This window comes from Centropristis striata, chromosome 9 (genome assembly GCF_030273125.1).
Source record: "Centropristis striata isolate RG_2023a ecotype Rhode Island chromosome 9, C.striata_1.0, whole genome shotgun sequence".
Classification (NCBI taxonomy): Eukaryota; Metazoa; Chordata; class Actinopteri; order Perciformes; family Serranidae; genus Centropristis; species Centropristis striata.
The window spans coordinates 5502429-5528365 of record NC_081525.1 but is presented as its reverse complement, the minus strand read 5'-3'; the positions used below and the strand labels follow the sequence as shown (position 1 = coordinate 5528365).

The following is a 25937-nucleotide window of genomic DNA, read 5'->3' as shown; positions in this document are numbered from 1 at the left end:
CCATCTGTATTGCAATAGACAAGTTAATGAACATATTGGATTTATTTACATACAAATGGAGCCACAAGTGAGAAATAACTCTGCTACATTACTGCTGAGTGAGGCTGAAACCATGAAGGAGATCAAATTTCAGTAGAAAGTGGAGGGATGCTAATGGTGTTTGTTTACTAGAAAGTTCATGTGTTTTTTGCTGGTATGAGGTGAAACATGGCAGTTTCAAAACAAAAGGAAAACTGCGCCAAAATAGCAACATTTTGTATTTGAAGCCCATTAAATAAGCCAAACTCACTGCTTCTTCTTCTTCTTCTGCATAAGTGTTCATTAGCGGTTGGCAAACCAAATTAGAGGTGTTGTACTTGCAACAAGGAGACTGAAGTAGCTACATTCTCATTCATGGAGTCTCTTAGCCTCAAGTTTCACTCTGCAGATTCAAGTGTGACACCTAATAGTAAAATCTGGTTTACCAGTTTGGCCTAATATTAAACCGATGTGAACATTTTTCTGACACCGGCCCAACCCTAATGCCCACAGTGTCTGCAAAGAAGTGGTCAACAGGTATTTGAAGTGGGCTGAATCCTAACACTCTTCAGCTGCTCCCTTATCTCAGCCACTCCACTGAGATCAGTAACTCTCGCACACTGATTATATAGACTGACACTAGAAAACACACAGCACTTAAAGTAATGCGGCTGTCACAGCCAACAGCAGCAGTTGGAACAGACACTGTACCTTTTTCTCTGGAGAAAACCTTAGAGGTTCTACAATGTACAAGTCATCTGGACCTACTGGGGAGGGGAGAGAGGGGCCAGGTTAATGATGGAATGGCAAACAGGAATACATACATGTAACAAGCATGAAGCGACCTTGCAAGTAGTTTTTGTACAGATGATAACACAAGTAATTTGGCTAAAACTAACGGTTAAGCTAAAAATCCAGAATAAAACATTATTTTGTTATTGATTACTACTTGCAAATGTCTACCATGAGCCAGCAAAGCACCATGCTCTATTATTACACTCCTTAAGCCTGCATGTGGGCACAAGCTGGCAATGACAGGCTCTCAGTCTCAAGGGTAAACTCACACACACACACACACCCACACATAGTTGAGGGATAATGAACAGCAGGGGGAGTTTTAGGTTTCATGAGTCAAAGACTTTATGCTTTTATTGCTTGCACCAGCCTCTCCCTTGAGCTTGTGTTGCTGCTTGAGGCACTGGCAACACCAGGGACATCAGCCAGTCAGCATGGCAACATGTGCGAGAGGAAACAGCAGAGATATATAGTGAATGAGAGTTGGAAAGAGAGGAATAATGAAGAAAGGTTAGGATAGAACAAAGATGTGGACAGTGGTGCAGCAAGAGCTGCAGAAGTCTGATGTGAAGATCTACTGTAGCACTAATATGATCTATGAGTGTAGTATCAAGCCTCAGTGTTTTCTATGCTTGAATGGCAAAAGAAGAGGGAGAAACACAGCAGATAGAACAACAGAGGACAGGTTAGAGGAGAGTGTAGTGTGTACATGTGTGTGTTGAGCAGTGAGGGCTCTTACCTTCTGTAGAGGACAAGTGGAACGACTTGGAGCGAACAAGCGGACAGGTCACCCTGCGCTTTAGGCTCATATCGTCATAGGAGGAGAAGCATCTGACGAGAAAAATTAGGTCGACATTTGTGTTATTTACATTGTCACGACTCCAGTGAATGACATTTAGTAGCAGGCAGGACAGGAATGACAACAAGTTTACCAAGGAAGTGATACATGTTCTATTTAAAGAACAGTTTGGAAGCCGGGTGATGAAAGATCTTAGAAAGGTAGAGCAATATTATAAATTACTAGTGAATTAAAAGACTGAAACTTAAAACTCTACAGAAGCAAAACGTCCTATTTATATGTGGTGGGAGTGTCTGTGTGTGTGTGTGTGTGTGTGTGTGTAGTCCTGTCACAATCTTCACATTTTGCGGTAAACAACATTATTGTAATTTTCAAACAATTGTATGCTACTGAGACAATGATAATACCGTAGCATAATAATGTAAGTACACCCTTTTCAAAGAGTAATGAATGAATTATTTGTGTGTGTGTGTGTGTGTGTGTGTGTGTGAGCGTGTGTGTGTGTGTGTGAGTGTGTGTATGTGTGTCCTGGAGGCAGGTTAGAAAATAAATATAAATAAAATAAAATAAATATATATATATAAAAATAGACTAATAAATAGTAGCAAATAAATAAAAAAATAAATAAAAGACAAGATGTTGTAACACTAAGATGCATGAGCAGAAAAATATTTGAAAATGGTTCAAGTAAACAAGTAAAAGCCAAATTAAAAAAAGAGTGTGTGTGTGTGTGTGTGTGTGTTTTAAAGCGTAATGTATTAAAGTAAAATGTGTCTCAGCATGGTTTGTTTCGGTTCATTTGACTTTGGCACCCAACTCTTATAATAGTTGGGAAACCTGCTGTTTTTATGGCATTATGTTGGTGTAAACACAACAGGCGTTACTGCACCATATCTGGACATAACCTCCATAACTTTTGCTGAGCTCAATAAGGCTGTGTGTGTGTGCGAGACAAACCTCTTGGGGCTGGGGTAGTGGTTGCTCTTGGGGAGGGCAGCAGCGTTGGCGTTGGGGGCGGGAGAGGAGCTGCGGCAGCACTGCAGACACAGCAGGAGCCCCAGAGTCAGACACAGGACCAGAGAGACCACCAGGTAACTCTGCCGGTCAGATACCTGCAAATAAAAAAGTGAAATGGTGAAGTCTGAAAATCACATACGTTTAAAACATCACAATTTTGTACACGCAGCTACTAATGCCTACACTCCCCTACAAAGCCTAACTGCAGCAACTACATTTTTGGTTGAAATTGAGTTATAACTAAAAATTAACTCCTTGATGTCTGTTTTATCTTGTGACAAAAGTTTTAGATTTCAATTTTGCTTTATTTCAGAGAACTAATGATATAAAAATTGCAGTAACTGCAAAATCCAACTCAAAACCAAAGCAGATCGCAGTAATTGTACTTACCACGGTCTGCTTTGGATATATATACAAATTTAAACATATAACCAAATTGTGCTGAAGAGTGAAGACAACAATAATAGAAATTATAAGCTTATTTGATAGGGAAATTATTATCTAGATACTGATTAAGTAAAAATATAAGATAAAATTATATTAAGACTGAAATATAACATTACTTTAAGTCTAAAACACACAAATCTTTAAAAAAAAAAAGTTGTTAAACACTTTTAAATACATTTATAACTAATTAATTAGATAATTAAATGTTTATACACTGAAAACGAAATAAAAAATCTGAAAGAAGAAGACAACATTACAGTTACTGCACTCTGGTTTTGCATTACTATTAGAAGCTTTTACAGCAAAACCAGAGTGCTGTAACTACTTTTTTTGTGGTCAAAGGTCAAATAAATTGTCATTAGTTTTTAGCATAAAAAATACATTATCAATACATGTAGAAGTAAGTGTCATATCACTTACCTACCTATAACACATTTGGCTGGCCAGTTAAAAAACTTTGAAGCAGTTTTTCTCAGTTTTACCCTTTGTGTAGTTACTGCAGTTAGACTTTGTAGGGCAGTTTACTATGCAGCAGTAGTCTCATGTAATCCCTCTTAACCATCATCTATGACCGACTAGAAATATGCATAGGTGTCTGTATCTGCAGAAACCCTGACTGTATTTTCTCTTTTATTTTCATCCCAGATATGTCTGCCCACTAGGGTTGTCAAAAGTATCGATACTCAAAAAAGTATCGATACTAAAATGTTGTATCCGGATACAATACTCAAGTATCAAGTATCTGAAGCTTGTTATCATAGTTTCTTTTTGCACAACTGTTTTTTATTATAAATATTTTACCTGTGGTTCTGTTAATTTTTACATGTTGTATTTTTCTTGTTGCTAAAAATATTTCTGTTAAATTTTGGGGTATTTGTTTTTATCCTTGTGGTATCGAAAATGGTATCGAGTATCGAATATTTTCCTGAGTATCGGTATCGAGTTGAAAATCTTAGTATCGTGACAACCCTACTGCCCACTACATTACATGTGCATCTTTCATTAATCAATGTATTTATAATGTTTTTTCTTTTAATCCTAATGGGCACATAAGAGGCAATAGGCATTGAAGGCTACCTTTAAAGTCAGCCACTGAACACTGAAAGTCGACTGAAAATAGCCAATTCTGGGACATATTTGACTATTATATATATTATATTATATATATTATATATTGGACTATTGAACTGTGTGTTGTGCACAGTCTCCAAATGATGCTATATGGTTGACTTGTATGAATGGCAGCATGCCCTCTCTGTATGCACATGATCCAATGGCATCTTTCTTTGCTCCCCGAAGTGTCATGACTGCTAATCAACTATTTCTGAACAAACTTTTTCAGTCTTGTGTCCCAGTTTTCAGTTTGCTGGAGGAGCTTAAAAATTAAGATGACATACATATTTGCTACAATTAGTTTAATTCTTCAATGTTCTTTCGGTTATGAAATAACCATTGTTCCCCTGTTCAACTTGCAGCCATATTCCCATGCAGTCTCAAGTGCTCAATTTCACATTCAACACATTGTGGCTGAGATTATTCCAAGCAGGAAACCTCACACAGTTCTGGTTTGCATTTGCGTGGGCAAAGCTGACTCTTCAAACAAATACAATAAACAGACATTATTTCTGAACTAGTTGAAGAATGGCAGTGTGAACCTATAAGCACTATGTTAGCAATACAATCACTGAAGGTGCATTACCTCTCTCTGCAGCTGGCTGACTGTAGCGGTGAGATTGAGCATCAGTTTAGTGACGTTCTCCAGCTGGCTCTGCAGGATCTGGATGGAATCTGTCTGCTTCTGGTCCTGAAAAGCACAAGTTATACATTTGTCAGTCAATACTATCAGACAATCACACACACAACTATGTTCTTTTGCTTTTATTGCTCTCATGTAAACTGACCTGCTCCTCAGCAATGCGGGAGGTGTTCTGCAGTTTGATGATCGTCTTATTGAACGCTCTCTGCATCTCTTCCATCTGTTTACGGTACCTGAGCAGCACAGACGCAAAAATTACAACCTGTTTTGAACTCTTCCAGTTAATTTAGGGTTTAACCCATTGAGGCCTGAAAAATCGCTGGGCGATTTTAAAATAAGCCTCTAATTTCTGGAAATTCTGGAAAAATTCTGGGGAAAAAAATGTCAACTCTTCTACTAAATAATAGATTTTTCAGCCTCTGTAGCAGATAGAAATGAAATTCAAAAAGTATTTGAGAGCTTATACAAATACTACAAAACAATGTATCCGCTTTCCAGGCTTCAATGGGTTAATGTCACATCAATCTAATAAACAATGAAAAAACACACTTAAGAGAAGTGCTGTCTTGTTATTGTTATTCTTGCGAGCAGTGCTTTACCTCTGGCTGAGCTCCTCCAGGTATCTGCTGGACAGACTCATGTTCATCTCCAGCGCTTTGATCCTGTTGTTCAGCCTCATGAACACGCTCTCCTTCTGGCTGGAGCCGTGCACCGTTCCCCCGTTCAATAACATGCCGTTCCCGATCATCGCCCCACCGTTATAATCTCCTCCATTCTGCAACTCGGCATAGAAGTCTGTAGCTGTCCGGTGGACATTGCCGTTTCCGTTAGTGCTCAACAGATCCTCGTCCACTGCTTCTTCAACCCGATGGGGGTCTCCAGTGTGAGGGAGAGTGTCCCCCTGCTCCCCGTGAGGCTGAGAAGTCTGGACGTTGTGTCTCTGCGTGTCCCCACTGTCTGAGCCTGACTTTACTGTGTCAGTGTCAGTGAGTGTGGGAGCTGTTGGCAGTTCAGTGGGAGGGGAGAAGAGGTCTTCAGGCCTCGATGCAGTGGGAAGAGGCTGAACGGGCTGCTCCTTGACAGGGGGAACCACGACGACAGGAGAGGCTGTCTCAGAGGAGACAGGCTGCGGGGGGGAGGTGACAGTCAGCGAGGGGGAGGCACTGCTGGCCTGCTGCGTCTCCGGGACAGAGACAGCTTGGAGGGGAGGAGTAGGGACAGGGTCGAGGGCTGCGTCTTTAATGGGAGGAAGCAGCTTCTCCTCCTGGGTCGGGGTAGGAGATGTGAGGGAACTATGAATGTCTGAGAAGCTGTGAGGGGGGAGAGTGGATGTCCTACTAGGCTCTAGTAGGATATTCAGATCTGGAGTGTGTGCGTCAAAGGTGTTTGGATGTGCGGTGTGCACCTCGCCCGAGAGTTTCCCCTCATTTTGGCCCTTAACAGGCACCTCGGGCTCTGGAGCTTTTTCTGTAACGGGAAGTGCGTCTTTGACAGGTGATGGAGCAGGGGGGAGGATGAGTGGGGGGGTGTATGTGAGGGGAGCGGTGTTTGGATCGGGGTGTGTCTGTGTCTGAGTGCTCAGCTGCCTCCGCCGAAGGCTGCGGAGTCTCTCCTTGGCCAGCCTGGCGGAGCACCAGCGGTGGAGGAGCTCCGGCAGGGTGGCCATGCAGGACAGAGACAGGGAGGAGAAGGAGGAGAAAGGGCAGTAAGCCTGGCTCTCCCACTGGTTCCTCTCTGCATCCCTCCTTGTCGTCGTCTCCTCCCTCTTCTCTTCCTCCTCCTCCTCCTCTGCCTCCTCCTCCATTAAGGTGACAGTAGACTGTCTGGGCTCTTCATCCTCCTCCTCCTCCTCCTCCACCAGAGTGACAATCTGTCTGTCCTCATGGGGGTCGGGCAACGAGGGAGGCGGTGTGGAGGAGTCACTGGAGACCTTAGAGTCCTCCTGGGTTGCAGGTTGTTCTGGCTCTGCGGGCTCCAGTCTGGAGGGAAAGACACAGATACACATTTAGGAGCATATTAACAGAGTTTGTGTTTTTGTAGAAGAAATGTGATATAAAAAAACAACAGCAAACTTAGTTGTAATCTTACTTAACTCTTCTGTGACATACAGTACAGGCCAAAAGTTTGGACACACACCTCCTCATTCAATGCGTTTTTCTTTATTTTCATGACTATTTACATTGTAGATTCTCACTGAAGGCATCAAAACTATGAATGAACACATATGGAATTATGTACTTAACAAAAAAAGTGTGAAATAACTGAAAACATGTCTTGTATTTTAGATTCCTCAAAGTAGCCACCCTTTGCTTACTAGAATATAAGACATGTTTTCAGTTATTTCACACTTTTTTGTTAAGTTTGTTAAGTACATAATTCCACATGTGTTCATTAATAGTTTTGATGAATCTACAATGTAAATAGTCATGAAAATAAAGGAAACGCATTGAATGAGAAGGTGTGTCCAAACTTTTGGCCTGTACTGTACAAATCACTTTACATTTATTGGTCTCATATTGGTCTTACACTGCAGAGTCCTGAGGCGTTTCAGCTGGTTTAGGTGTAGCTTCTGTGCTCTCCTTCTTCTCATCCCCCTCTGTTGTTATATTACCTAGCACTTAGAAAAACACACCAATTAACAAACTCAGAAAAGGACTTAAATTACACTTGGTCATTGTTTAAGAGTGCACAGAACCGTATAACTTGGCAGTGGCCGGTTTCTCCCCAATCCTATGTGCCTGTAGGAGGCAATGCATAGAACAGAGAGGCTTTTGGCTGCAGTGTGGCTGGCAGGCCCATGTTTGGAAAAGTCAGAAATACTGAGAACCAGTCTAGTCCAGTTAGAACTGAACTCTCTCCCACACGCTCTCTTCTCTGCTTACTCTGCGGGTGTTAAATGGAAATCAGACCTGGAACTGGTCAGAAACAGAGTTTCTTCTTCAACAATAACAGTAAGATTGGATTTTTGGACTTAAATAAAGATAATAATCATAATAACAGAAATGATACAACTTTTCTTTTGGAAAGTTTCAAGTTTGTTTTCCGCTTTTACAAAAAGTATTCTTCCCAGAAGCATCTTGTTTATCTCAAGGAGAGAAATGCACTTTGAAGCAGAACTTATATAAGAGCGAGAAGAAAACATAAAAAATATGAAAAATCTGTCTGTCAGATGGAGTTTTCCCTTTAACTCGGTGCCCCAGGGGAAAAAGCTGCGTAACAGAGTCATTTTGATGCAACTCTCTTTGGGGTAAACAGACCAAGGAGCAGGCTTGGCGTCACAGGCCCCCCTCAGTCTTAATTCATCTACGCCCCTCTGCCAAGAAGTACAGCACAGACAGCCAAAGTTCTGCTGGAGACCTCCTGCCAACAGCAAAATAAACATCTGGCTCTCTCAGCTCACGTACACATGGACATTCAAGGGCGATGCATATGCTCGCACTTTAGAGAAGGAAATAAAGTGACCCAGTTTTAGCAGCAGTTAATTTAAACAATGTGTGGGAAGACGGGCAGGCCGGCGGGTAGAGACACAGAAAGGGAGAAAGAGAGCATGAGCAGAGTGCAGGAAAAGGGACATATAAACACAATTATTTTAATTTTTTTTTAAGTTTAATGGGAACAAATGTTATACCACCTACTGATCAGAAGTGAGTGATAATAAACCAATCGATAGTCCTCTTAAGTGCGCAATGGCATTAAAAATGGATAAGTGACTCACATTTTTACAAGACCTTTAATTTTTTTCTACACAAGCTGATTTGGAAACGATCAATGGCTTCACATGGATAAACCAGTTTTACTTCACATTGCACTGTGACAAGGTGTGGCTGTTCAAAGACAATAAAAGCAAACTCAGGTATTAATGTTAGTCGCCTAAACTGTAATTATTTACTGTGTAGCACGCATCTCTGAAATCCATACGCTCGTAAAAAAGGCTTGCAGAAGAGCAATCTTTTCTTTCATAGTTTGAGCATGTGGCAACGTCTTCATTAAACTATAGTTGAGGGATGCATATCATTTCAACTTTCACAGGACATAACATAACATTTTAGTCAGTGTGAGGCTAATAAGTAAGAATGGTGTAAGGTATCGAGTTTGGCTCTTGAAAAACTGACCTATATTGCTGGAAAGAGGGCTTCTGAATTTTATAACATTTGGAAGATATTTGTGGAACTGTTGAGGAATGGAGATATGGAGGAGGCGGTGGGACAATAAGATAATGAAAAATATCGAATTTGTTATTGGGAATGTAACCTACAGTAAGAATACTCACCACAGTTTCATTTTTTTCATTTTATTTATTTGTTTTTGTTATTTATTTTTGTTATCTACATTTATTTAATTATTCATTTGTTTTGGTCCTTTTCAGTATTATTGATGTTTTAATTATTGTTTTCATTGCTGCCATATGTTTGTGAAGTTTTGGTTGTTGGATGGTGTTATATTAACACAAAAACCAATAAATATATGTTTTAAAAAAAAGAAAAAAAGAATGGTGTAAGGCATTGTTTTGTCTTCCCACTTTAGAAAGATAGGACAGTATTTCTGGATGGAAAAAAGGATGAGGAAGCGGGGGAGGGATGAGTACCTCCTGTCTCTGCTCCTCCTTCCAGCTCTGGCTTGCCACCCAGCACATTAGCAGCAATATTGTTTACCATGTTTAGAATGGCATCTAAAAAAAAAAGACACACAGAACACAGTTACTTTGAAAGGCATGAAATTCCTGGTACACAAGTTGACAGGCAGCAGCATGTGGCCAACCACTTGTCAATAAAACCACAGGCTTTGCCACTTGTTTTTCCTTTTCGCCCTTACTCTCCTCTCTCATCCTGCTACACTGGAACTCTTTGACATCATTTCTCCAATCATTCCTGTGTTGAATTTTCTTTTCCAGCTTTTCCTTCAGGCTTTCCTTCAGTCCCTATTCTCCCTTGTTCAGTTCCCCTCTAAGCCTCCCCATTTCAACAAAAGAAATGTTGTGTTTGTCTGCTGCTTTTCATGGTTTAATAGTTTGAGCCCTGAAGGTTTGTGTGTGCAGCATTTGTGTGTTGGGTTGGACCAGTCCTCCCATGGCTAAATCAGGAGACAGAGGGGCACCAGTGTGTTTGCGCATGTGTGTGTGTGTGTGTGTGTGTGTGGTTTACACAGGGGGGGGAAAAGCCCAGTGGAAGCTGAAAAATTTCTGCAGCCCAAACACCAGACTCCATCAATGTGTGTGTGTGTGTGTGTGTGTGATGCCAAGTAGGTTAAGATACTGAGGAAACATTCAACCCCTCCCTACAGGGAACCAGCCCATATCTAACTCACACTGCTGTTTCCCCGCGTTGCTGCACAGACAACATAACCACAGTTATTTGAGGAATTGTGCACCTTGAATACTCACACAAAGTATAAAAAAACTGTAGTAGGGAAATTTTTTCTTTAACATACACTACCGGTCAAATGTTTTAGAACACCCCAATTTTTCCAGTTTTTTTATTGAAATTCAAGCAGTTCACGTCAAATGAACAGCTTGAAAGGGTACAGAGGTAAGTGGTGAACTGCCAGAGGTAAATAAAAAAAGGTAAGCTTAACCAAAACTGAAAGATAATGTACATTTCAGAATTATACAAGTAGGCCTTTTTCAGGGAACAAGAAATGGGTTAAAAACGTAACTCTATCGAGTCTCGTCCATTTTTTAATTATTTTCATGTCTTTGTAAGTCATTTTGTGTCTTTTTTTTTGTCATTTTGTGTCTTTTGGTGTCTTTTAGTCATTTTGTGTCTTTTTTTAGTCCTTTAGTCCAACATAAAATGTGCTTTTGAATCTTTTTTTACTTTCAAAACACTATCATGCTCAATAAAGAATTTTGAATGTTGCAAATGTGCATTCATTTCAGAGTACACTGAGACATTAAACTGCATAATTTTCAATTAAATTCTGGAAAAGTTGGTGTGTTCTAAAACTTTTGACTAGTAGAGTACTTTAACAGATTCCTCACATCATTTAAGTTGGCATTAACAGTCTCCAAACGACTCACACACTAAAACAAAGTGAAGTCTAAAAATACGTCCCTGCTTCCAGCCTTTTTAAATCTTGAATAATGCATTATGATGTTAAAGTCTGAATGATCCTTTATTCAGTAATCCAGGGTTTTATCAAAGGTTTTAGAGGGCAATAATGACATGCCCTCATTTGAATATTAGTGATGTCATCATCCAATCATCTGCACAAAGCTTAGTGGTTGTGTCGGTTGCAGGGAGGCCTAGATTACCTAAAGCCATATAAAATAATCAGCAAAATATTCACAAGCTTCCTACAGGAACACTGTATAAGTAAATGAAAATGAGTAAAAAATCTGCAAAGGAAGGGGGCAACTTTGCTGAATAAGATTCAAGAAAAATCTTTAACAAAATATAATGCAAACCCAGAACACACAATGGATGTCCATATCTGTGAAGTCCATCTAACCTTCTGTTAAAACCAACAATATTTTTAAATCAATCATTCAGACTATATTTGTGTGGCACTGTTCATACATGAGAAATGTAACACAAAGTGCTTCACATAAAAGAGGAGAAAATAATAATAATAATAAAAATAATAATGATAATAATAATAAAACATAGAAACAAGCAAACACCCTACGCCCATCCCCAACCCTCCATCCACCCATCCTTTGTTAAAAACAAAGCACAAACTGAGGAAGCGCCATCTCAACATGGAGCAGTGAGGAAACACTGGAGGCAGGTTAGAAATAAAAAATCAAAAAGCTAGATAAAAAAATATTAAAACAATAAATAAATAATTAAAAAGTAGAGCATGATTAAATATATATATAAAAATAGACTAATAAATAGTAGCAAATAAATAAATAAATAAAAGACAAGATGTTGTAACACTAAGATGCATGAGCAGAAAAATATTTTAAAATGGTTCAAGTAAACAAGTAAAAGCCAAATTAAAAAAGTGTGTGTGTGTGTGTGTGTGTGTGTGTGTGAGAGAGAGAGAGAGAGAGCAGAAAAATATTTTAAAATGGTTCAAGTAAACAAGTAAAAGCCAAATTAAAAAAAGATAAGCCTTAAGTTTGCTCTTGTTGAAGTGTATTTGCATTATATCAGTCTTTGTTGATGTGTGTGTGTGTGTGTGTGTGTGTGTGTGTGTATACGTACTGGTTGCTGAACCGAGCAGGTTTTTCGAGGCCTTGTCCTCTAATGGTTGGTAGCCTGGTGGATAATCTGAAAAAGGGAGATACTTCAGGTTATATCTAGCAAAACACAGAACTCATACAAAAAGATAATTCCCAAAACGTTGCAAGAATTAAGGAGTTGATAAAGGGAGCTTTGCTGCAAAAGGTCAGCTGATATTAACAGTCAACTCCAGTCGAGTCACTTGGTGAGTAATTTGACTCCCTTCTCAGGGTCCTTGTTAGTCTGAAAATTTGCAGCACATGTGTTGTCCTGCCAAGTGAGCTGGCTTAAAACTGTTCATGTTATTTGGTGCATTCATCTTCAAAATGTCCTTTAGCAATTCCAATTTAAAGACAGAACAGGTCAGCAGCTTACCATAGTCTTCATCCAAATACTCGAGTCTCTCTGACGGGTACTGGGAATCTGCTATCTCCTCATACTCCTCCACCATGCTGGTACCAAACACCCTACACACACACACAGCACACACACTGTGTTACACAAACAACAGCTTCACGGTTATTACAACCACAAAGTAGGGTTGTCAAAAGTATCGACACTCCAAAAAGTATCGATACTAAAACATTGCAGCCGGAAACAATACTCATTTTCAAAAGTATTGATAAAGACACAAAATTATTTTGAAAAGACCCAAAATTACACAAAAAAGAAACAAAATGACCAAAAAAAGACACAGAATTACCAAAAGACACAAAATTATTTAAAAGACACAAAATTACCAAAAGCGCAAAATTACAAAAAAAAGACACAAAATGACTGAAAAAACACTAAATTACTTTAAAAAAGACACAAAATTATTTTGAAAAGACACAAAATGACACAAAAAGAAGACACAAAAGATACCCACAGTATACACAGTGTCAGTATACATAGGCATAGAGTTAATAAGTTTATATAAATGTTGGTGACTGAAAAGTGTATGAGAATGAGAATGAGTGTATAAGAATGAAGCAGAGAAAAGTCGACCTGCAACCAAACAGCAACACACACACCTGAAAATATTGTTCTAATTGTTGTTTATTGTATTTATTTATTTTCTGCACTACCTCAGACCTGAAGCTTGTCATCATAGTTGCAGTTTCTTTTTGCACAACTGTTTTTTATTATAAATATTTAACCTGTGATTCTGTTAATTTTTACATGTTGCATTTTTCTTGTTCATAAAAATATTTCTGTTAAATTTTGGGGTCTTTGTTTTTATCCTTGTGGTATCGAAAATGGTATCGAGTATCGAATATTTTCCAGAGTATCGGTATCGAGTTGAAAATCTTAGTATCGTGACAACCCTACAACAAAGAGGTGGTTAAATGTTTTATATTAAGTACATTTTATGAAAATGGCTATCTCTAGCAATGGTTTACAGTTTTACAGCCCCCCTTTAAAACCCCCGATGACCTCACTGACCTGGGACAGACATGTACGTACATGTGTCTCTGTGTGTTTGAAAGATAAACTGCGTGTACTAGAGGGCTTGAACTTTGGAGTAAATCCTATATGTGCACATGTGGAACATGTTGACTAGCAATGTGTAGCAATCTCAGTAACCGTATTCTGGATACGACGAGTGCATACAGCAAACAACCACTAAGAGGAGTAGAGAATCAGAAATAGAGTGATTGAAAGATTAACTACATTTCTTGTCTAATCTAATACAGCATAGTTCTTGAAATGATGGTACAATAAAGCATGAACTGAGACACTGGAGTCATTCTTCAGGATAAAGAAAAACACTTTTCACCAGTGCAAAATCAAAGTCAAATGACTTGTTGAAAACTGGTGTATTAGTTCTGGCTGAACGATACAATATAATGTTTCTATTTCCTTAAGAAGAAATACAGAAAACTTAACAGTTCCTGCAGTGGAGCTATCCTTCAAGGTTTTGAAGACTATAATATTTTTGTATTATAACCTTCTGAACCTACAGCATGCCTGTGGGTTTGAAAGGCGTGCTTTCTATAACAAAAATCGTCAAAATTGCACCATTTATCATCATTAATAAGTGTAAAAAACTGAAATTATTGTCGGATGTTCAAGTTTCGTACAGTCCTTGAAAGAATCATTGGTGGCAACCACTTCTGTCAGGAAAAAATAACCAAAATTCAGGCTTAAAATAGTGATATTTGATCAAAATCACTTCATGTCCCATTCGAAAATGCAGCCAAAAATAAGCCATTTGAACAAACAAGAAAAAAGAAAAAAAAATTAAACTCTTAAACTTGCATCCAGTGCAACTAGGAAGCCATGAATGACTTGGTGAAGAGGAGAAGACGCAAAAATTTAAATATTTAAAATGTATAGCAACCTTTTTGCCAATACTGGTAACACTTGTTGGAAATTGGAAAAAATGCGTTTATGAGGAATGTTATTACACCTTTTTAATATAATTTATTGAAGATGTGCAACTTGACATTTTTTTCTCTTTTTTTAAATTACTTATGGCAATATAACTATATTATCCTGCACAAAAGATGTTCTTGAGTTCTCCCTACTTCTAACCATAGTTGCAAATTTTCCATAGGACTTATTGACAGAATATATTGCATTGGAAAACTAGGCCACAGTGTGCAAAATGTGACAGGAGCAAAAAGAAAAAAACAGAAACTGCCTGGGGTTCAAAGCCACTTTAGAGTCAGGAAATGAAAAACGAAAGGGTTAAAAATAGAAGAGGAATTGGGGAAATTGATTCAGTATCTTACCTGATGAGACTGAGTGGACAGAAGTGTTCTGATCCAAAGTGGGAGAGAAGTTCAACCTGCAGGGGAAATGGATCAGTTCTTAGATTGAAAATATATCATCCAGATCAGCACCAATGCCAGTAATGTAACTGTGCCCACTTCATAATCCACCATTTCACCAAATCCAATACGTGAAAATAAATGCTAGAATTGCCAAGCGTTAAAAGAATGATTTATGTGAATGCCTACTAGTTAAATATCTTTCACATGCATTAGTGATGATGCTCCGCCAAAGCTCACCCATTACAGTGTATGACCATTACAAGAGTGTGTTTCACAGCGCATCATAACCTCTGAGAGAGAGAAGAGTGCTAACCTTTATGTACTTGATGAACATCTGATGCGAGCGGAAGACAGGAGAAGGACAGAAGGAGAGAGAGAGAGAGAGAGAGAGAGAAATAAAACAAAGAGAAAGAAATCAGTAAAGACTGATTCAAGCTACAAGCAAGTCCAGCTTTCGCTCTCATAAGACAAACACACTGCTGGTACACGCTGGATCACTGTCCTAAAACAGTACACAGGCAAGACACTAGAAGAGGTTTCTAACAAGCTGTAAGAAAAAAGCACAAGCAAGACAGAGGGACAGACAAACAGACAGACAAACAGACAGACAGAGCAGCTCAGGAGGACACATAACAGTTTCCAGTTGCTTAGATCAGTGTGTTAACTGCATAATCCTGAAACTTTTTGGACAGAAATCAGTTTATGTAATAAAAAAACACAATATTTTTTTTATAATACAGCACATGAATCACAGTAAGTACCCACACATAACACCCACAGTTGCCACATAAAAAAAGGATAATCATCAGAGCATTAATCAAAGTCTGCAGTTAATATTTAGTCAGCAACATTTAGGGTAGAAGTGTGAAGGGAGAGACAGCTCAGATAAGCACAGCTATTTATGATTTAGAACACAAAAGCTTATATTTGGGTGAAATTGCGACTGGATAAATGGTAAAAAATCAAACATTTAATAGTCCAAAGTTTTAATTATTTTTGGAAGGGAAATAGTGCAAGTAACTTGAGCAGAAAAGGCAAAAAACCGTATCTCTTTAAAGTTATACACGTAGGGGATAATGTACAATAAGTGAGTCATTATTGCAAAATCAAAAATAAATCCTGATAGGAGGATGCAGGACCCTGAGCGATGAAGGGTTTTATTTATTACTTGCTGTCCATTATCCTTATTATACAGCAACTTACTAAAGGAATCAATAATTTGACACAATATTGATCTAAAAATAATCGTCTAAATAAGAGTATGATCAGAACTGCTTCAAAGCAACAGTCTGTTACTCAGAAATAACAGTAGGGAATGCAATTGGCCAATCAGAATGAGTATTCAAGAAAACCATGTCATAATAATGGTGTAATTTCCTGACTGTCTGCAGCATTTTGGCCTCAATTACTACACCCTTGGCCTGATGAGATGCAACACCCATCTCAAATAGAATCCACCCAATGCTAATGTGTTTCTGCCCTTCGTAACACTTTACAATAACCAACTCAGTGATGTTTATAGATGGTTTATAGACCAATTATAAACCATTTACAAAGTGCTATACATATTTAATCTTTAAATGTTTTCAACCAATTTCTTAAAGGTATATGAATCATTTCAAAAATCATTAACATACTTAATATGGTGTTAAAAATGTTATGAGTGCAACTAAAACTATTAATAAACTATGAATTATAATTTAATTGTTTGTTAATGGTAAAGTAACTATAAACTTATATTCATATACCATCTATTTGCCATTCATAAATGATATAGTTGGTTAAACATTAATAAATATATATATTTAACATTCTAAATGGCCTATATACGGTTTATAAATGATGATTAAACATGAATAAACTATCCGTTTACCATTTATAAATGATGAATTATAATTTAATTGTTTGTTAATGGTAAAGTAACTATAAACTTATATTCATATACCATCTATTTGCCATTCATAAATGATTTAGTTGGTTAAACATTAATAAATATATATATTTAACATTCTAAATGGCCTATATACGGTTTATAAATTATGATTAAACATTAATAAACTATCCGTTTACCATTTATAAATGATGAATTATAATTTAATTGTTTGTTAATGGTAAAGTAACTATAAACTTATATTCATATACCATCTATTTGCCATTCATAAATGATTTAGTTGGTTAAACATTAATAAATATATATATTTAACATTCTAAATGGCCTATATACGGTTTATAAATGATGATTAAACATTAATAAACTATCCGTTTACCATTTATAAATGATGAATTATAATTTAATTGTTTGTTAATGGTAAAGTAACTATAAACTTATATTCATATATCATCTATTTGCCATTCATAAATTATTTAGTTGGTTAAACATTAATATATATATTTAACATTCTAAATGGCCTATATACGGTTTATAAATGATGATTAAACATTAATAAACTATCCGTTTACCATTTATAAATGATGAATTATAATTGAATTGTTTGTTAATGGTAAAGTAACTATAAACTTATATTCATATACCATCTATTTGCCATTCATAAATGATTTAGTTGGTTGAACATTAATAAATATATATATATTTAACATTCTAAATGGCCTATATACGGTTTATAATTGATGATTAAACATTAATAAACTATCCGTTTACCATTTATAAATGATGGTTATTGTAAAGTGTTACCCAACATTTAGTTCTTACAAATGAAACTCACACGCCCTCGCAGTCTCATCACACAGTCACATTTCTTCATCCAGTCAGGGGAGAGGTTACAGGCTGATGGCATGGCTAATTTACCATGAAGTCACAAGAGGGTCCCCTGAGCTCCCGCCCCCATATGTATGACTGTATCATTGTTTCTCACTCCTCTCATTGAGGCATACATGTGCTGCTACAGCAGGAGTAGGAAAAGAAACAGTACCTTCACATATTTAGCATAAAGCTGTTCATCCAGTGGGAAGCTCTGCACTATGCGCTCATCACGGGCGTGAAAAGTACCAAGCTTTACCCACTTGTTGGTTGGATATCTGCAGACAGAAGGAGAGAAAAGCATGAGGAGTGTGTGTGTGCGAGAGTGTAAGAGTGTGCACTTCAAACACCATTTGGCACACATGTTCTCAAAGGCTGGGTGCAAATGACACTGTACTCTGTGTGTCTGTCCTTCCACGCCAGCGGGTGGAATTTATGAGTTGTGGTGTGAGATGCTGCTAGAAATAAATCCTGAGGGTGAAAATCCAAAACACAGACAACAACAGCTCTGGCAGCGCTAAAATTAGAGCTGATAATACAATAGGAGAAGATGATTTTAACCAGTCCTGGTCCTGATGGTTTTTATATTGCGTAATTTCAGGAGAAGGGGAGCCAGCTGGTTTCAAGATCTCCCAAACTTAAGGACCCCTTTCAATGGAAATACTCCCCCAGGATATTCAAAACCATGAAATAATTCATTTTGTGGTATTCATGCCATTAGATAATAACAAAATCTTCAAAAGCCACATATTGCATATTGTATATTTTGTAAAGATATGACTTTTACATTAAACTAATTGTTAGTAAAGTAAAGTAATTGTCCATGTGCATCTACGATTCAAGCTAAGAAATATGATAATTGCAGGTTTCTGTACATCTTAAACTTGTTTACCACTACTTCTTCCATGCACTGTATGTTCCATTCTTCATACATGTTTATGAGATATATATATTACCGGTATATATAATTTCACTGCTCAACTCACTCAACTATGGTGTGTATGTGAGTATGTGTAAGTATATATGCACCTGGCCTACGTTGTTGTTGTTTATTTTTCGGTTCGAAAAGAAGAATGAATAAATTAAATTGAATTATTAATGACCTGTAGGTCAGCTATTCTGAACCTTGGGGTCGGGACCCCAATTGGGGTCGCGAGATGATTTTGGAAGTCAGCTCTGTCTCCACTGTGTTAAAGTGTTCATGTTTTAATGTATTTTAGTCTTTTTGGTCACTTAATGTCTTTTTTTTGGTCATTTTGTGTCTTTTTTTGTCATTTTGTGTCTTTTTTTGGTGTGTTTTTTTCTTTTTTGGTCATTTTGTGTCTTTTGGTCATTTTGTGTCTTTTTGGTCATTTTGAGTCTTTTTTGGTCATTTTGAGTCTTTTTTGGTCATTTTGTGTCTTTTTTTGGTCATTTTGAGTCTTTTTTAGTCATTTTGTGTCTTTTTTTGGTCATTTTGAGTCTTTTTTGGTCATTTTGTTTCCTTTTTTTGGTCATTTTGATTCTTTTTTGGGTGATCTGAACTGTGCGTGTGAGATTCTGTTCAGTGAGCGGGGGTCGCGGACAACATGCATGTTAAATTGGGAGTCGCAACTCAAAAGGTTGAGAACTACTGCTGTAGGTAACAATGCACTGTCACAGACACAGCACAAAATAGGACTGGAGGACTACACACACTGATACAGAGCCCTAATACGGGCTTCAGTTTGTCACCACAAGCCTCTGAGAACGTGTCAATCATTCTTAATACAATATTAGACAAAGTGAACGGTGTGTCTATACCTATCACTGATGGAAACTAAAAAGTCTTTAGGTGTTGATGAGAAGAGCTCGAAGTTCGCTATGTCCAGCTGCTTGACTTGGATAGGCTCACAGAGCTCAATCACAAACCTGAAGAGAGATAAAAAAAAGAGAATATTATAGCAAGATAAAGTCATATGAAACTTGAAGACCTAAAGTAAATGTAGTTAGCAGTAGCGTGTGTATCGGTGCTCTCACCAGATTTTGTTGCTGCAAGGATTTAACATGTAAAGGTCCATATTCTCCATGAGAATAGCTGAAGTGCTCTGTATATGAGAAAGAGACAATGAGCATTCACAATCATAATCACACATATTTAACTTAATTTACTTACTAATTTAACAGCCAAATGCAGTAAACATTGTTTCCTTTAAGACTAAATATCCATCCAAGGTTAGACTTTTATTCTTATCTTGAATATAAATGAGATTTTGAAGCAGGTTTCATCCACTTGCTGATGCAACATGACAGTAAGACAGTCTGCATCATTAACTGTGTTATGCTACCTATCCATCAGAAGACTTTGGAAAAAAAAGTTTGGAAAAGACTCCCTATAGGCTCACACCTGCTCACATCTAAAGACAAGTGTTTAGAGTTTTTAGTCTCTGACTGAGATTTTAGACAGACTGTGAATCTTGCAGGGAAACTATTTACAAGACTACAACTAGATTCTTTTAGCATTTTTTTCCCCATCATACTCTTAGTAAAAACTTAGAAAATGGAGGAAAAGCAGCTTTTGGCTCCAGCTGCTCTAGTGTGTGCAGTGGTTTGTGTTGAAAAAAACAACAACAAAAAGAAGAGAAGACGCCACAAAATGCCCCTCACAAAGCTGAAAAAGTGTTTCTGTTTTTCTGACATGAACATTTGACTATTTTACAGTAAAAATAGATGTAAGGAAGAAAAAAGGAAAGGAAAATTTAGAAATGAATTCATGATATACATTTATGTCCTACTTAATTATTTGTTTAATTGAATAATTATATTTATCAGCTCTATCAACTTTCATTTAGTTAATCATACATTAATCATTGATTATTTATTTCTTATTTATGTATACATTTATTTATACATTTTAACTGGGTCTCCTTACTGTTCTCTTTACTAAGAAACATCTAAATATATGACATCACTATATTTTTATTTAGGACTGAGCTTACTAACATTATTGTGATGTTACTTTTTCCTGCCGAAGTGGTTTTACTGGCCGGTCTGGAACCGGGGACCTTTCCCCCGCTCATCTATTGGTTGTTGATTGTGTTACGTCACTGTGACTTGCGATAATATTAAACACGTTTGATATGATCCAAACCCAAGACTATAAAAGACTGATATGAAACAGAGCAGATTGCTACCTTAAACTGAACCATGGAGATGACGGGAGCACCGTGACTCCAGTAAAACTCCTAGATTTACTAAAGACTTTCAGTTTTTACCCTGGGACTGTGAGCATCCTTTGGTGTAAGCGCAGCATAAGTGAATGTCTCTGTGTCTGTGTGTGGGCAACAAGGGACAGAGGTGATGGGTGTTTAACCTTGGCCTCGCTGTTGGCAGAGAGGATCTTTGCGCCACACTCCACAGAGGCGTAGTTATTCTTGAAGTTTTTCTGGACCTTCTTCACTGGCTTGGGGCTGCCGCTGGTTGAGGTATGGAGAGACTGACCTGGAGGGACAGAGTGTAACATTAGGCCCATTACCCACACTGGAAAAAGAGCATTGCCTGAGAGGAACAAGTAAAGAGGTTACGCAACACAAATAAAGGCACGCTCCGCTGACTGCTGCACATGGCATGTACAGGGAGAAAGAGAGAACAGAGAGGGAGATCGTGAGAGAGATAGACGTGAATAGAACACGAGGAAGGAAGCAAAAGAGAAACGACAGGATTGGACAATGCACAAAACACTAGTATTAAGAAGGACAAAGAAGCATTAAGACAAAATGTGGAGTAAAGCTGACATGAGAAGGCCTCCTTTGTCTACATAGGCAATGCTGCAAACTGTGCCACAAAGTGAGATGAACATTATCAGGCCATCTTTGAGCTGTGACCAAAAACCTCAAGAGCCAAACATCAGAACTTAATGGAAAGTTGCACTTAGTTGTTGATGTTGGGGCCTCTATTTCCATTTGTGCACATGACTCTAATTGCATGTTTTAATAATTTATGCACTCACTTTTCTCCTTCTCCACCTCCATGACTTGTTTCTTCCACTCATCAAAGGTGGGGATGTCTTCTTTGCTGGGCACTGAGGGATCGGTCTCCCTAGCAATGCTGCCATGCCCCACCTGGAACACACAGAAAGGTGCATCACTCACACACACACACAGGCCCATAGTGGCAGTACAAATGTATTTATCACCAAATCTGCAAACATCTAATGTCACAATATGCTGATATCTTAACAAACAACAGTACAGCACTTTGAAAATAATCTTATAGTGCTAAATATGAATAAATTATTTGTATCCTGGAATCAGTGAGGCACTACATAAGTTGCATGCTACTGTATGACCAGTCACACACACACACACACACACACACACACACACACACACACACGCATAATAGCCAGCTAGCTCCTGGCCACTAAAGCATTGAGATGCACCGAGCTGTGAATAATGTTTTGATGAATTATATAAGCACCCTTTTGGACCTCGCAAGCCAGTCTGATCCTAAAAATCCACCAACTCAGACGGCCTCTTATGTAAACACCCAAACACGTTCGCCCAGAGTCATTTCTAGCCGCATACAGATTAGTCACCGGATCTTGGCTCTAGAAACAGCAAAATAATGCTCAAATGCACAATCACCCTGAAACCAAGTGCTCTCCCATGGACACACTCGTCTTTCATTATCCTTCAACTGTGAAAAAAAAAAAAAGCAACTGAAAGCAAGCTGACTCAGCATCTGATACATGAAACATTCAAAAGCTGCCCTTTGCTCGAGCAGCTGTTCACACTGAATATTTATAACTTCCATGACAATCAAGCAAGCAGATGTGTGATATGTTTTACTACAAATGTGTGAACAAAGGACAGGCCATGCAAAATAGCATCCTGAGGCCACAGATCATGCTTTTATCCCACTGGGGTGTTTGTGTGCTGTAACATTAAGCATGGGTTGTGCAGAACGGAATAATAATATTCAGTAAACATACTTATTTTAAAGATGATATTGGCTATTGTGTCATCTGCAACATGCACAGCTGTGATTTTTGCACTACCTGTGCCTGTTTTTGTTCATATTTTCCATCATGATACTTGCAGCACTAAAATGTCTCTGTGCATGATACTTAAAAGGACGTTGCTCTGCTGAAAACTGCACCTAGAACTATGGAATCCCTGAATTCATGTAGACATCCACATTGTTCTGCTTTTAAAGGAAAATCCAACTTTTTAGTGCTGCACTGATAATTCTCTTCATTTGGCATTGACAAAAAAACTTTAGATGCTCAATGTTTTGCCCATAGAATTTATAATGCACTGATACAAGTGAGGAATACTAAGAAACCACAAGCTGCTCACCTGCTGATCTTGATGGTGTTGAGAAGCATTGCCCTCCTGGTCCAAATCAGACAGTTTGTCATCCAGCTCCTGCTCCTTTTGTTCCTGGTCCACATGGCCTGGAGGAGACTGGACCTCTGCTTCAGGACCAGAACTGTGGCTCTGGTCTAACCGCTGGTCCTCTAAACCAGCCTCGTCCACACTATAGCACAGACACGGGGCCAATAAGGTGGAGAGGGAGGAGGAATAAGGATAAGAGAGAGTTGAGAAAACAAGTAAGTACTCTGCAATGTTGGACACATTGATGCAAAAAAAATAAATATTCAATTTATTTGACAGAACTGACAGTCCTTGGTTGTGAGCAGGCAAAACCATGGGAAAAGGAAATCAAAAAAATTAAAAAGCAGAAATAGGTGGAGAGCAAGGCCAGCGGTCGACGGTTGCGCACAGCAGAGAGGTGTAGCTTGTACCTTGATTACCTGTCTCTGTGCTTTGATTGGCTTCCGGGGGTTAGAAACTCACCTGAGGAGAGGCCTGCCAAAAGGGGAGTTTTCACAGGTTGCCAGTTCGGGGGGAATGACCCCGCACTGTGAATCAGAGTGCTCAGCAAAGACAAAGTTGTCTACTTCGAGCTCATCTCCTGCACTGGCAACCCGCACCGCACTGAGGGAAAGAAAGGACATGGTGTTTACCACACCTCCTTACACTGGGGAGGGAAGAGAGAGGAGGATGGGGTGGCAGAGAAGAGGGGAAGGGGGCGAGGAAGAGGAGATAAAGCGTTGGGAGAGCGTAGAGAAAGAAAGGGGTGGAGAGGTCGCTCGCTGGCGAGGTAGTCGACGTGCTCGTCTTTAAATGTTCTGATGTTGACAGCCACTTTGATAAAGGATCCTCTTGAAGGTTTGACCCAGGGGATATCCAGACTAATCTTGGTCAAAGTTCCAAGTCCACACAGGTGATTTTCCAAAATGTTCTTCCATTACAAAGTCCATTAGACAAAATGTCACCGCACAGGATCAGTTCCACGTTACTTCGACGCTGGCTACCCGTTCCATGAAACGTGCCTTTGAAATATCCAGACCAACTCTCATTTGAGCTTCTCTTTCATTTTGTCATTAACAGTAGTTAAATAATAACAAATTAAAACAAATAATTAAAAAAAAACTGAAGGGAACAAAAATGAACAAACAAAAATAAATGAAGGGAACAAAAGTTTACCAACAAAAATATCAAAGTAAATGTGCAATGGAAAACATTTATATCCTCATTATACCTGGTTGAAATTGGCTTTAACCACCATAAGAACATGTATTTTCTTTTATAACTTTAGTTCGCCAATGTGACTTCTCTGTGGTTAAAGCCAACTTCAAAGCCAGAGAAAAGTTCTCTGGAAAGGGGAAGTGAGTCTGAGCTTACCCTGTGTGGGTCTGGCTGGCACTCTGTGAGGTAGGTGTGTTTTCAGCTTCATCTGGGGATGTGGTTGGGTTGGAGTCCAGGCCGGGGGGTGCAGCAGGTGCGTCACTGACGATCTCTGCTGGGGCTGCGGCATCTGTGGACACTTGTCCCTGTGCTGGAACTGGTTCTGGAGTGGAGGACACAGGGACATCCTGGTCATGGTCCTGGGTGTCGGCCTGCAGGTCCACGTCAGCCTGGGGGTCTGGGTGGGTTTGTGGCTCAGGAGCAACAGGTACAGCATCAGACTCTGGGTCAGGCCTGGTCTCCTCCACCTCAGCTTCCCCAAGATTCACAGTCTGGTGAGAGAAAACACACTTTAAAACATTATTAAAAACCTATTTATTCTCCTTGGCGTTCAGTCCCAGCTAGGCAAGAATCCTTGGCTTTCTTTTTACTTTTTTTACCCTTTTATTTGTCTTTTTTTTTTTATCTCCAACTCTGTTTTGGATTGAGTTTTTATTACTATTTTATTATTTTATTGTTTTTACTGTTTTTATTTATACCTATTTGTGTGTGATTTATTCTATTTTAATAACTGTACAGCACTTTGGTCAACTGAGGTTGTTTTTAAATGTGCTCTATAAATAAACTTTGACTTGACAAAAAACATTCACATATAAAAAGAGAATTCATCAACAGATAAAATAACCATTATAGTTTGATATTAAATACTGAAAGCTAATTTTGATCAATTTTAGGATTGAAACTGACACTCCTACTAACGATAGTTTCACAAAATTTTCTTATGTGAAAACCATGGTGTTTTTTGAGGCGAACCACAGCTAAAAATAAGTTTGAGAGCTATAATTGGCCCTAACTAGACCCCAACTTGTTTCATAAATGACTTTTTCCTTTTTTCCCTTTGTTGTCTATGTTGTCCTAGTTAGGTATAAGTGTGCGGTAATGAAGAAAACAATGAATATTTTCTTGAATATTAGTTGCTTAATATTAGTTAAAATACCCTGATCTCTACTTGCACCACCTTGGTTCACTTATACATTTTAATGCTAATTTTGTAAATATATACAGTAGTTTTAAGACCTTTCAATAACTGTTAGATATACGTTACCTGTTCTTGATGTACATTGTGTGTTGCTAGCTTCTCCAGTGCTGCTCTCTCTGTCTCTAGTCCCATATCGTATGATGTGTGTGTCGGCCATTCCTCCAACACCTAGGCAGAAGAGAAATTAAAAAAATAAAAATAAAACACTGCACAATGTAGCACTGTCACAAGGAACAATCTGACTCTTTGCAAGATATTATCAATGGATTGTTTATTTTTTTTAAATGCATTTTGTGTGAAAATGTCAAATGCAAAAGCACTTGCATCTCAGGTTGTGAAAAAGCCCTTTTGTTGAGGGACAAAGACTGCGTTATAAGGCCAATGACAGACTGCCAGGCCTGTTGAACTGCCCTGGCACGCCTGTTTGTTGCTGGACAGCTAACAATGATTCCCCTTCTTCTGTGCTCACACACTCATACCAAAACACACTCGCTTCCCCAAATTATCATTCATTCTTATACTCATGAACACATTACTATACATGAAGGGGATCAAATATGTAAACCAGTTGGCTGTCATACACAAAGCGCGAGCATCTACAGTGCAGGCCTGGGATGCCCTTATTGGTTCTCTTTCTGACAAAACATTACTTGCTCGCATATAAGGTGTT

The 25937-nt window shown here is 38.4% G+C and overlaps 1 protein-coding gene across 3 annotated transcripts in view; it reads right to left on the bottom strand.

The window, feature by feature from the left end:
• Window positions 1-25937, bottom strand: part of suco (SUN domain containing ossification factor) — a 56309-nt gene that overhangs the window by 3791 nt on the left and 26581 nt on the right. Inside the window, exons 3-23 of one of the 3 annotated variants that reach the window (XM_059340813.1) lie at window positions 25334-25435; window positions 24226-24560; window positions 23335-23475; window positions 22834-23014; window positions 21483-21594; window positions 20847-20974; window positions 19514-19581; window positions 19298-19405; window positions 17688-17793; window positions 15071-15091; window positions 14716-14771; window positions 12374-12465; window positions 11981-12046; window positions 9418-9501; window positions 7359-7449; window positions 5432-6811; window positions 4978-5065; window positions 4776-4880; window positions 2570-2724; window positions 1553-1644; window positions 730-785 (exon numbers count right to left, since the gene is read on the bottom strand). In XM_059340813.1, the coding sequence (XP_059196796.1) occupies window positions 730-785; window positions 1553-1644; window positions 2570-2724; window positions 4776-4880; window positions 4978-5065; window positions 5432-6811; window positions 7359-7449; window positions 9418-9501; window positions 11981-12046; window positions 12374-12465; window positions 14716-14771; window positions 15071-15091; window positions 17688-17793; window positions 19298-19405; window positions 19514-19581; window positions 20847-20974; window positions 21483-21594; window positions 22834-23014; window positions 23335-23475; window positions 24226-24560; window positions 25334-25435 (3567 nt within the window). The remainder of the gene's footprint in view (window positions 1-729; window positions 786-1552; window positions 1645-2569; window positions 2725-4775; window positions 4881-4977; window positions 5066-5431; window positions 6812-7358; window positions 7450-9417; window positions 9502-11980; window positions 12047-12373; window positions 12466-14715; window positions 14772-15070; window positions 15092-17687; window positions 17794-19297; window positions 19406-19513; window positions 19582-20846; window positions 20975-21482; window positions 21595-22833; window positions 23015-23334; window positions 23476-24225; window positions 24561-25333; window positions 25436-25937) is intronic. The other 2 variants (XM_059340814.1, XM_059340815.1) reach the window with 2 other exon arrangements.